We start from the raw sequence: 13,217 nt of genomic DNA, 5'->3' as shown, positions 1-13,217 counted from the left end.
GTATTGATTATGAACTTCGTTAAGATCTCCAAGCTATGAAAATTACTTAAGGCACATTCTATTCCTTCTGATCTTCCTGTGGGAAACATAATATCATCTACAAATACCAATGATTCAATTTCAATATTCCTTATCAACGTAATATTTTTTTCTACTAATATTATTCATTTTGAAAGTCACGATAAAAATAAGAACACAAGAGACAGACAAGAAATTAGCAATAAAATGTTGAAAAACGTGGGCCAAGACATGAAGAATAGCATGAGAGAAATTATAAATGAAATTGAAGAGACAATAGAAATACCTGATGAATGGGATAAACTAGGAATATTATCAGTGGGTAAGACTAGAGGCAGCAGATTAGATATAGACAATGAGGGAGGACTATTCATTACGAATACAATTAGTAAAGTGTTTGAAAATTTAAGGCTAATGAAAATTAAAGATAAAATTAATGTCAAAATTAGTAGATTCAAGTGTGATGGGAGAGATCTACAGCAGATCACCTTATCACACTGAATGCTGTAATAGACTATGATCATTACTTACGAACCTCAACATATATATGGTTTGGGGATACAGTAAAGTGTTTTGATAAACTACCTTTGAAAGATTTTATCAAGGAATTAAGTATTGTGGCAAGGAAAGATGATGAGAAGATGATATATGAATTAAATGAGAAAGCTAAAAAACAATTATCAAGAGTACGGTTGGATATACAGAGGAAATTAGGATAGAAGGAAACGTAAAACATAGCACTTTTATACCCACTACTACCCAGAGCATATATGAAATCCCAAGCAGACTGGAATGGGATTTTGCATGATCTTTTGTGCTTGAATTGGTCACAATTATATAGGAGTGTAGATCCTGTTGTCCCTTTGAATGGGAATCTAGTCAACATAATTGATAGGTGTATCCCTTCTCGTGTGCTAAGGTACCGAGTGAAGGACAAACCGTGGTTCAATGATGATTGTAGACGTGCTTATTTAGAGAAGCAAGGGGCCTATCATCTTTGGAAGGGTAACAAATGAGATTTGACCTGGAACAACTATACTCAGCCTCGAGCTTTTGCTCAGAGAGTTTATGCCTCAACTGAAAAGGAGTACAATTTAACCATAATGGAAACCCTTTCTGGTACAACTCAGGAACAAAATGGTGGTCTACCCTTAAATCTGCTCTCTTTGGTGTAGATGCAACAGTTCCTCCTTTACTTAAACCAGATGTCTCAGTCACTCACTGTCCAAAGGAAAAGGCAACCCTGTTGGCAGATGTTTTTGACAGTAAACAGAGTAATGAAAAACTTGAACTTCCTCATTCCTGTTTTCCTGAGGCTAAACTAACTAGTTTAACTTTTCGATCTCGTGAGATTAAAGCTCTGTTAATGGACCTTGATGTTTATGGTGGTGTAGACCCAAATGGCATTTTTCCTTTGTTTTTAATAAAGACAGCAGATTTCTTAGCTCCAAAGTTATCTGTTATTTTGCGCAAGTTAGCAAGAAGAGGAGCTTTTAGCACTTGTTGGAGAATTGATAATGTTACTCCTCTATGTAAATGTGTTTGTGGTAGCTAAAGTGCCACTGATTACCGCCCAATTTCCATAACTCTCATATTATCTAAAGTTTTTGAACATCTTCTGGCAAAACGTCTTAATAGGTTTGCTGAAGGTAATCATCTATTCCCTAGTTTGCAATTTGGGTTTCGTAAAGGCCTTGGAGCATGTGATGCCCTTCTTACAATCTCCAATGCTGAACAGAAATCTCTTGATTGTGGTCAGGAAGTTCGTATGATTGGCCTTGATTTTAGTGCTGCCTTTGACCGTGTTAATCATGAGGCCCTTGTTATCAAACTCAAACAGTTGGGAGTGGGTGGGTCGTTTCTTAGCATTATTACTGATTCTTTAAGTAATAGATCTCAAAGAGTTGTTGTTGATAGGAACCATAGTGAGTATAGGAATGTGATATCTGGTGTTCCACAGGGTAGTATTTTTGGCCCATTACCTTTCATATTATATACACATGACATGTGGTTTGGCCTAGAAAAAAAGCTTGTTGCATATGCAGATGATGCTACTCTCTTTGCATCAATTCCATCCCCTGAATGTAGATCTGGGGTTGGTGAATCCCTTAATAGAGATTTAGCTAAAATTAGTGTATGGTGCAAATTATGGGGTATGAAGTTGAAACCTAATAAAACTTGAAGTATGATTGTAAGTAGGTCAAGGACGGTGGCTCCTCAACATCCGGATCTCAGTATTGATAATGTTTCTTTAAATTTGTATGACTCTATTAAGATTTTAGATGTGATTCTCGACAGCAAATTTACTTTTGAGAAACACATTAGGTCTGTCTTCTTCAATTGTACAAAAAATTGGCTTATTGAGAAAGTCTTACAAGATTTTTGGTGATCAATCTATTCTGAAGTGTTTTAATTCTTTCATTCTACCTTGTTTTGAGTATTGTTCTCCTGTCTGGGGTTCAGCTGCTGATTCCCATCTTAATTTTTTGGACAGAAACTTATGGATGTATTAAATTTCTTATTCCTGATCTAGATATTAATCTTTGGCACCGTCGTTCAATTAGTTCATTATGCATGTTGCATAAGATTTTTCATAACCCTGACCATCCTTTACATTCAGATCTCCCTGGACAATTCTATCCTGTTCATAATACTAGGCAGGCAGTTAATTCTAATAGTCAGGCCTTCTCCATCATGAGGCTCTAGAAGTTTTATTCCAGGTGTTACCAAGTTGTGGAATGATCTTCCTAATCAGGTAGTTGAATCATTAGAGCTGTTGGGAATTTTGAACTTCACAAACGTTGCGTTAAATTGGGGCAAGGCTGGAAGATCTCGCGGGCATTTCTATGAATGAGCGCTGTCCAATACGTGACAGTATTGAGGCGTAAATTTCTACCACCTGGTGGGAAGGAGCGGGTGTCAGAGAAACAAAGTCTTCATTATTTACAATTTACGAAAATGATATTGTATTCATTCATGCAGGCAAAATTATCGATGTATATGTTTAGAGCCAAGGACTTGCTAGTTTGTTAGAATCTGGCAAATTACAGCCTTCAGCCGAAGTATTGAGTTTATCCTTTGATCTAATGTAAGACTTTAACTGTTTTTCTATCTTGTATTCTATAAAAAAAAAACTCAATTAAACCCCTTGTTGATTAAATGAAGCGAGAGTTCCCACGCGTTTTACAAGGACACTTTACTTAGCGTGGGAGACAGTAGTTTTCCTTTGAGCTATGCTGAGCGATGCCCGGCATTCCTGCCTAAGCCCCGAATGGCGTAAGTACCGTCTATGAAGTTGTAGTGTGTCTCTCTGCCTCTGGCTCCTATCTACCGTGATACCAGGTCGGTTCCTTTGTCAGTGTGAGTTATGTACATTTTTTTATCTGTCTGTAAATTTGTCATCCCTGGGATTAGGGATTTGATTTATGCCCCAGATGATGTCTGCAGGCACCGGTATGTCATTTACCATAGAGTCATTACAGTAATGTTGTAATTTCGCCTTGTTTAGTTCACAGTTTTACGAGCGTATGTTGCAAACATCCTAAGGGCTACCGTGTTCTAAGGCCATGAGAGCCTGTATTTGATTAAGTCAATTTCTTGTCAGTGTTGAGTAACTGCGTGTGCAGTAAGGTTGAAGACCTAACTTTCATTTTGCGTGATGTCATTCAGGTTGTATTAGCTTGATTTGTTATTGTATTTTTAAATGATTATTTTTGTAATAAACCAACTTTTGTGACCATATTTTATTGAAACCCTCCTGAATTGTTTTAGAAAGTGAACCTCTTCAAGGTCTTATTATCGGCCCACTCCATCGGGCCTAGAATCATTAGAGTTTTAAATAAGTTGGAGAAAAATTCCCGACATTTGGTCCTTCGAACCGGATGATAAATGCTTTCTGGAGCTTGCAAGGAAATTCAATAAGATATGACCTTTAAGGTAGCCCTGGGAGGACACAGTCAGCTCCCCCCCGAATCTGCCACAATGTTCTGATAACGAGATAGAGATTTACCGAAGGCCAGGAGGTCTGGTCAGTCAGTTTCTAGACGATAATTTGCAATATTGGCAGAGGAGGTACGCGCTGATCGTGTTGTACCTGGGTGGAAACGACCTGGCAACCGATCACCCCAAAACCGTTTGGAATAATTTAAGAATCATGATTGAACGCTTGAGGAAAATTTCCGATATTATCGCCATCTGTGATGCTGAAGTTAGGGAGTATCTACCCGACAATAGATTTGCCATTAATCCAGTTGAATATATTAGCAAAGTCAAAACTTTCAATGCGAGAATCTTTAAGTATTGTTCGAAGAGACATCGGTACGGAGTGAGACACCTGCCGATGAACTTAAGAGCCTACCGCGAAGGCAAGTTAAGGGACGGAGTCCATTTTGATCAAGTCATTCATAACGCATTCCTCAATCGTTTAATGAGGCTTATCAGGAGAGAGAGGGAGAGACGAAACAACTAAAGCCCTCAGTGTCCCGATGTGCGACTGACCACGCGCCTTTAGTTTTTGTGCCCCCTATCTTCATAACGTAAAGAAAATTCTGTTATATCCTAGTTTGCCTATCCCCCAGAAGTCGAGTTAAGAGTCAGTCAAAATGGCGGTGGCTATGGTTGTACACATCGAGGCATCGATGGGCCTCATAGCCGACTTACTAGTCGAAACGCAGCGTGCGTTAATTGAAACCTACTCGGAATCCGTGAACCAGAATCTGGTCACTCAATTGCGAGAGGAAGAAGGACAGCTAGGAGAGCTGTATAAGAGACAATCAGTCAGACTAGAACCTGGTTTAGATGCCCGAATCAGGCACACGTTAGGAGAAGCTGTGCGAGCTTCTACGCTTCTGTATAACCGAATCGATAAAGCGAAAGTCACTCAGACGGTGAATGTTTCCCTCCCCAAATTGAAACCGCTGCCTCTCCCCACGTTTGAAGGGGAAGTGCAAGAATATGCTTCGTATCGAGAGCTCTTCACGATCCACGTGGATCGAAGAGCAGATTTAGATGACGTATCCAAATTTACATATCTATTAGGGACTTTAGGCAGGGATCCGCTTAGGATCGTAAAATCCCTAAGTGTAACCGCCGCTAACTATAAGATAGCTTTGGATCTCTTAGACAAACAATATGGTAATGTCCATCAAACGCTCGTAATTCTACATAGAAAGTTAGCTAATATCTTTGTACCCTCATTAAATCCTGTAGAGCTGAAAAGGTTTCGTTTTGAATTAACGATCATAATCAAGCAGATCAAGAGGCTAAGTAGTAATGATATAGGCCATGGCATGGTTATGAGCCTCATTAATCAAAAATTGTCAGAAGGGAAGCTCTTCAGGAAAGTAGTTGAACACCTGAGAAAGTGTGATTATACACTAGACGAATTCTTCGACGCAATCAATTTCATTATTCAGATGCTCGAGGACGATGCCTTGCAACGAGGAGATAAATTTGAACCTGACAAGAGAGTAGACGTCAGTGTAATAGTGAAGTCAAAACCAGTTCAGAATAATTCTTGTCTCTTTTGTAACGAATGGCACCTGCCTCACGGATGCCGCCGAGTAACTGACGTGGCTGCCAGACGTCGCATTTTGCTAAGAAAGGGCCTATGTTTTAATTGCATTAATTCTGGTCACCAAAGTGATAAGTGTCATGTCCCTAACTCTTGTAAGAATTGTAGTGGTAACCACAACACAGCCATTTGTGATGATTATAATCCGAGAAAACAATTGCACTTCAGCCCCAAGCAATAGTAGTAGTAATTATAGCATTAGTCAGTCTACAACGTCCCGCCCCATAGTAAATGCGACGCCTCGACAGCACGAAACGGCCCCCTGTCCGTCTAAAGATAAAGTAGAACCCTAGCATTGCAAAAGTGCAAAGGTAACACAGATGTCCAGCGTGGACCTCCCATGTACAATCTTGCCTACGGCTATGGCTGAAATCAATCACAAACAAGGAAGTAAGTGAGTCCGCTTATTTCTTGATACAGGAAGCCAAAGAAGCTTCATCTCTGCGAAAATTGCAAGGCAATTAGGCCTACCGGTGGTGGGGAAAGTAGCGTTGAACATAGCTCCGTTTGGCTCCGCAGAAATAAGCGGACAATATGATGTCGTAAGCTGTAGGGCGGAGATAGGAAGAAGAGTAGTATGAATGAAGCTGGTAGCACACGAGAATGTTGACGTCCCAATACATAATGCCAGTTATGTACGAGTTAGACAGCATCTGTTATGTAAGGGAGTTACGTTGGCTGATCCAGAGAATAAGTCCGATAAGTTGAAAAAATGTGCACATTTTAGTAGGGGCCGATTATTTTAACTACTTCATCATAGGCATCGAGAAAGTTGATGGGATAAGTCTTTTTCTGACCAATAATGGCATGTCGCCATATGGGAAAGTCCAGCAGTGGCTGTTAGAAGGCCAAAATATTGAACATGTGAAAACGCTCAGAGTCTGTGGAATTGCGAGTGAATCAAACCAGTTTGACATAGATGAGTGGTGGCGTTTGGACCGCGTTGGCATTGCCCCATCAGAGCAATATACTGTCCGTGAATCGGAAGCCATGCGAAAGGTATAGCAAAGTGTCACAAAGAAGCCTGAGGGATATTAGGTTAGCCTACCATTCGGGTCGGATGCTAGGCCAGATACGAATTATTGAAACGCTGTAGCGCAGTTAGAATCGTCCCAAACTAAATTTAGGAAGGACAGGGAATATTTTGATCAGTATCAGGGAGTGATAAATAAATATCTAGAAGCCAGCTTTATATCAAAAGTAAAGGAACCCAAGATTGAAGGGTATTATATGCCACATTTCGGCATTAAGAAAGCTAGCCGTACGACCCCCCTCAGAATAGTGTTTAATGCCTCGGCAAAATCTAAAGGTCATAAATCTTTGAATGAGTGCCTCTTACCAGGCCCCAATCTAGTAGAAGTAGCGTATCATTTGCTTATAAAATTCAGATTGAACGAATATGCCATGCTAGCTGATATCAGCAAGTCCTTCCACCGTGTATTGTTAGATCCCCGTGATGCCAAATACACACGATTTCTGTGGCGTGAGGTAGCAGGTCGAGGGCTCACCATCGCCTTTAGAGTCGTGGTGTTCGGCATCATGGCGAGTCCGTTTTTGTTGCAACAAGTTTTGAATTGTCATTTTGAAAAGGAAGGTAGGCCAGATTTGGCAAAGACATTTTACGTAGATAATTATCTCAGTACTTTCGAGAATGTGGACAGCATGAGGCAGGAGCATGAATCTGTCAACAAGATCTTAGAAAGGGCTGGTATGCCTTTAGAAGGGTGGGCGTCCAATAACTTAGCCTTCGATAGCAAGAAGCAGTGGAGTGAGCCAGTGAATGTGAACGTGCTTGGGCTGCAATGGGCCCGAGACGTCAATCGATTGTGCGTGGAAGAGAGTAAGAGAATCAGTGAATTGGGGAAGGGATGGGTACCTACGAAGCATAGGGTACTTTCCCTGTTAGTCTCCATTTATGATCCTCTAGGCTTGATAAGCCCATTGTTTGTTCGACGAAAGCTTTTCCTCCAGCAACTATGGGAGGATAACGTAAGCTGGGATAACGTGTTAAGGAGAGAGAAAGCTAGAGAAGCGGGTGAGTTGTTGTGTGAATTGAAAGCGGTAAGTAACATCACATTTCCAAGAGCGGTAGGCAAGAAAAATTTAGAGCTCCATGTATTCACCGATGCCAGTAGCAAGGCATACAGTGCAGTAGCATATATTAGGGACAATTGCAATCAAGTAAGACTACTCACTAGTAAGATGAGAATCACTCCCAAGGGGATGAACAAGTTGACAATCCCCAAGCTAGAACTATTAGCATTATTGTTAGGCTGCAGATTAGCTAAGACACTTAAAGGGCTGATAGAACCACGAGAGATAGTCATGTGGACCGACAATAAGGTCACGATGGCATGGGTAGCATCTCCCGATGCCAAAGACAATAAGAATATATTTATATCTAACAGAGTGGCGGAGATTATTTTTCTTCGTCAGGTTTGCGATTTTAGTCTCAACTATGTCCCGAGTAACCAAAATCCTGCCGATGTCCTGTCCAGAGGAGCAACAACTCAACAACTGCTACAGAACCCTCTTTGGCAGAAGGGTCCAGAGTTCCTGAGTAGTACGGGAGAGCCTGTTCCCTACAAAGAGGATGATCCAACCAGTGTGAGAACCATAGTAGCGGCGGTGCAAGAATTAAGGGAAGAAATAAGGCCTGTTCCCCCAGGAGAGATATGGGAACTTCTACAGAGGGAAGTAGAGTTCCAATTCTTATTGAGAGTTACTAGGCTAATATTGAGATTTGCCAAATCAAAACGGGACCCGTTTAGAATTGTTGCCCAATTAGAGCAAAAATATTATTTGCCTACAGCCTATGCTTACTTGGAGGGTGAGGTCAGACCCCCTCGTGAAGTCATTAATTTTGTCAGACAATTAAATTTAGTGCTAGATAATAAGTTGATTTGCACTAGGGGACGTGTGTCCCAAGTAGAGAAAATGAAACATTTGATTCTTTTGCCAGCTAAGGGACGCTTAGTTGGGACTTATCTAAGATATTTGCATTGTTTGCATGTACATTGTAGTGTGAATACACTAATGGGTATCTTCCGACAGAAATGCTGGTCACCGGGCCTACGTTCCATTGCAAGGCAAAATGTACGGCAGTGTCTAGAATGCGTGCTAGCATTCCAGCCCCTGTTGAGACAGCCACCACCACCCCCCATACCGAAGGAAAGGATCAGCTTGAAGAAGCCATTTACCGCAGTCGGAGTGGACCACACAGCGTCCATACAGACCGAAACGCGGCCAGGCTGCATACTGATCGTAACATGCATGGCCAGTAGGGCCGTGTACCTCGATTTCTGCCCCTCCCTGGAAGCGGAAGAATTTGTTTTGGCCTTGCGTCGTTTTTGTGCTACCCATGGCGCGCCGTCTTTCATCACATCCGATAATCATCAGTCATTTAAGACTGCCAGCAACCTCCTTCAGGGACTTTATGAAGAGGATAAAGTCCAGCAGTTCCTAAGGAGGACTGGAATTGAATGGCGTTTTCAGACAGCCCGTGCACCTTGGAAATGTGGTTTTTTCGAGCGCCTAATCAGAGTGACGAAACGTACCCTCCAGATAGCCCTCGGGAAGAAGTACCTGCCGGAGACCCACGTCCTAAAGTTAGTGAAAGAGGCGGAGGTAGTAGTTAATAACAGGCCTCTAATGTACAGCGGCGACAAGTGCGATGATGAGGTCCTCACCCCCTCCCATTTAGTGCGAGGACTCATTGTAAACCTAATGGCACCGATCTTGCCAGACGACGACTTCAATGCGACCTTCACCTCCCGGAGGCTCCGTGATCGTTATTTGAAGTTGACAGACACTCTGAAAGCCTTCCGGGAGAAGTGGAGGAAAGAGTATTTAAGTGCCTTGAGGGCCAGACACGACTGTCGATCTGGGGAACCTTCCAAGCTGCACCCCGGAGACATCGTGCTGGTCAAGCAAAACAATAAAAAAAGGGCTACGTGGCCCCTTGGACTTGTCGTGGAGACATATCCTGACGACGACGGAGTCGTGCGTTCGGCCAAGGTGTTGTTCGAGGATGCCGAGTCCCTGCGAGCTGTCAGCCACCTGGTTCCCCTGGAGATTGCCCCCTCTGATGACGATGATGGTGTTGGAGAAGAGACGGCGGTGATGGTACGAGAAGACGATGGCGACGGCGACGTCGAAGATGAGGGTGCGTACAGTTTGCCAGTAGGACTGCCAGGGAACGTTGTGATGTCTGGGGACAACCAGGAGATAGTTCAGGCTACGACATCTCGGCAACAAGCCACAGAGGTCTTAGGTAGTAACGAAGGTAGTAGACGTAATGATGGTAACGAAAGTAGCGATACCAATACGGTAAGTGAGAGTAGTGAAAGGCGTAACCCTGAAATATTGAGTGCTAGTGCCGTAGAATCAGAGACGTCGGGCGGACAAGGACGTTCTGCACGCCCATTGAGAAAGGCTGCTGCGAAGCAGCGAGAGCTAATGAAACGATTAGTTGAGAATGAAGATATATAAGTCATAGCTGCAAAGAGTAAAATAAAACGGGAGTATCCCTCCTTCTGGTAGGTAGGGAGGGTGGACAGAAGTAAGTGTAGGTGAGTTTGAATCCACAGAGGTTGGAAGTGCGTCGGGTATAGAGTACGGGAATGGGAGAGCCTCTCTCGTATATAAAAGTCTAGCGTTGTACAGAACCAGCCCCCCTCCACCTAGAGTAATAATTCCATTGATTGATTGAGTAAGGGTAGATTGCCTTATGATTGTATATATATATGCTTATTCGATTTATGATTGTGCATGCATACATTGCTTATTGAGATATTATTGCAGGCCTATTGCCTATTGCCTTTCTATTGATTGATTCATGTATGCTTTATATGTCTCTGTACATTTATATATATTAATGCCATTATGTGTATATGCCTGTAAGAATTGAATGCCCTGGGGTAATATTATTTCTCTTGATGTATATTGTGTGTGTACTCTGTTAGAGTCGTTGTGGAACGCTACGCAACGAGCCTAACCGAGTCTTGAAGGAGTGGTTACCCCCCCCCCCCCCCCTGAGTTCAGTCTTGCCTAATTGTCCGACGTTTCAACGCCCCTTTATTTCGGGTGTGGAGTATGTCAGGAATTTCGAACTGATCATTCGAAATCCCCGCCATTTAACTTCACAAACGTTGCGTTAAATTGGGGCAAGGCTGGAAGATCTCGCGGGCATTTCTATGAATGAGCGCTGTCCAATACGTGACAGTATTGAGGTGTAAATTTCTACCACCTGCCGGGAAAGGAGCGGGTGTCAGAAAAACAAAGTCTTTATTATTTACGGAAATGATATTGTATTCATTCATGCAGGCAAAATTATCGATGTATATGTTTAGTGCCAAGGACTCGCTAGTTTGTTAGATTCTGGCAAATTACAGCCTTCAGCCGAAGTAATGAGTTTATCCTTTGATCTAACGTAAGACTTTAACTGTTTTTCTATCTTGTATTCTATAAAGAAACTCAATTAAACCCCTTGTTGATTAAATGAAGCGAGAGTTCCCGCGCATTTTACAAGGACCCTTTACTTAGCGCGGGAGACAGTAGTTTTCAGTTTTCCTTTGAGCTATGCTGAGCGATGCCTGGTATTCCTGCCTAAGCCCCGAACGACGTAAGTACCGTCTATGAAGTTGTAGTGTGTCTCTCTGCCTCTGGCTCCTATCTACCGCGATACCAGGTCGGTTCCTTTGTCAGTGTGAGTTATGTACATTATTTATCTGTCTGTAAATTTGTCATCCCTGGGATTAGGAATTTGATTTATGCCCCAGATGATGTCTGTAGGCACTGGTATGTCATTTACCATAGAGTCATTACAGTAATGTTGTAAGTTCGCCTTGTTTAGTTCAGCCATGGACTTGAGTTTTATGAGCACATGTTGCAAACATCCTAAGGGCTACCGTGTTCTAAGGCTATGAGAGCCTGTATTTGATTGAGTCAATTTCTTGTCAGTGTCGAGTAACTGCGTGTGCAGTAAGGTTGAAGACCTAACTTTCATTTTGCGTGATGTCCTTCAGATTGTATTAGCGTGATTTGTTATTGTATTTTTAAATGATTATATTTGTAATAAACCAACTTTTGTGACCATATTTTATTGAAACCCTCCTGAATTGTTTTAGAAAGCGAACCTCTTCAAGGTCTTATTATCGGCCCACTCCATCGGGCCTAGAATCATTACAGTTTTAAATAAGTCGGAGAAAAATTCCCAACAAGAACTTCAAACGTTCAAAGTTGGAGCAAATGTTTTTATGTTGGCCAGGCTGACCTGAGTCTTTTTATAGTTTATATATGACATATCTGTTTTTGACGTTGTTACTGTTTTTAGAATGATTTATTGTTGACTTTTTCTCATCATTTATTTATTTCCTTATTTCCTTTCCTCACTGAGCAATTTTTCCGTATTGGAGCCCTTAGGCTTGTAGCATCTTGCTTTTCCAACTAGGGTTGTAGCTTGGCTAGTAATATTAATAATAATAATAATAATAATAATAATAATAATAATAATAATAATAATAATAACAGTATCTGGACCAAAGTTATGTTCAATAGTCACAGATAAAGTTAATTAAAAAAGTGAGAAGACGATAACCCTGATTAGAAACATTGGAATAGAAGCCTTAATTTATGTAAATGATATAATGTAGCCTAGCAACAATCGATAAAAAGTAGAAAGAGCCATAAGCAACTGTCGCAGTTTAGAAGAACTAAAGAAATTTATGTTTTGCACAAATCCACAGAAGTCTGCTGTGTTAATAATTAGACGCAAAAAAAAAAAAAAAAAAAAGAAGAGGTGAGAAATGGAACAGGAAGTTATGAAGTACAGAGACAGTAACTTTTATGTTGGTTGAATATTGTCTGGTGATTTCAGCATATTACTCACCTGGAAATAACAATACAGTAGTTAAATGAGGATACTGGATCCCAGCCTCGTAGGTGACTTGTCTTCTGGGTTGGATGGGTTATAATCAGAGACAGACTTCTTAATAGAATACATTTTTATGTACTTGTGATTACATTGCTCTGTGCCTCTGGGCTTCTAAGTTCCAGCCTCCAACTGAGCGTCGAGCGTCTCATAAATAATCTCAAAAACCAAAACAACCGAAACAAACATAAGAGCAGCGCTCTCAAAAGACTTAAATCCTACTACAACACAAAAGTAAAAAGAATCACATCCTATGCTTGAACCCTAATATCAGAATACATTATTTCAGTTATGTACAATGTATAACATGTTTTATCAATGCAATATGATGCAGTATTGTGCTCAATACACGTAACACTTGAGGTAATACAGCACATTATTACAATAATACATAACAGTCTCCTCCCCATTAACTTGACATTGTAAAAATCTTTATAAATCTAATCTCCAAGGGGGCTTTCCTCTATTAATCCTATTAGGAAGCACTCTAACCATATCTTGTACTGGTACATGAATTGGTTCTGAATCTACATTTGATGTTGGAGCATCTTGGTTAATATTTGACTCATTTGATCTAACTACTTCTAAAAGTTTTCCATCTCTAACATTCACATGCTCTACTGTATTTCTGTTTAATGGCTGTAATTGATCAACATGACGTTTTACAATATTTCCACCAACTTGAACATCATAATG

General features: G+C 41.1%; 2 protein-coding genes across 2 annotated transcripts; both read left to right on the top strand.

Moving 5' to 3' along the window:
- Positions 1-4,619: 4,619 nt before the first annotated feature.
- LOC137618369 (uncharacterized) lies at positions 4,620-5,771 on the top strand. Its single transcript, XM_068348536.1, has one exon. It carries the CDS (start codon positions 4,620-4,622, stop codon positions 5,769-5,771), a length of 1,152 nt encoding a protein of 383 aa, XP_068204637.1.
- A 139-nt stretch (positions 5,772-5,910) lies between these two features.
- LOC137618368 (uncharacterized) lies at positions 5,911-10,081 on the top strand. The gene is made up of 5 exons (XM_068348535.1): positions 5,911-5,980; positions 6,318-6,589; positions 6,743-8,425; positions 8,645-9,514; positions 9,665-10,081. The coding sequence occupies exons 1-5, from the start codon at positions 5,911-5,913 to the stop codon at positions 10,079-10,081; spliced, it is 3,312 nt and encodes a 1,103-aa protein (XP_068204636.1).
- Positions 10,082-13,217: the final 3,136 nt, after the last annotated feature.

This window comes from Palaemon carinicauda, chromosome 24 (genome assembly GCF_036898095.1).
Source record: "Palaemon carinicauda isolate YSFRI2023 chromosome 24, ASM3689809v2, whole genome shotgun sequence".
Classification (NCBI taxonomy): domain Eukaryota; kingdom Metazoa; phylum Arthropoda; class Malacostraca; order Decapoda; family Palaemonidae; genus Palaemon; species Palaemon carinicauda.
This window is presented reverse-complemented; position numbering and strand designations above follow the sequence as displayed.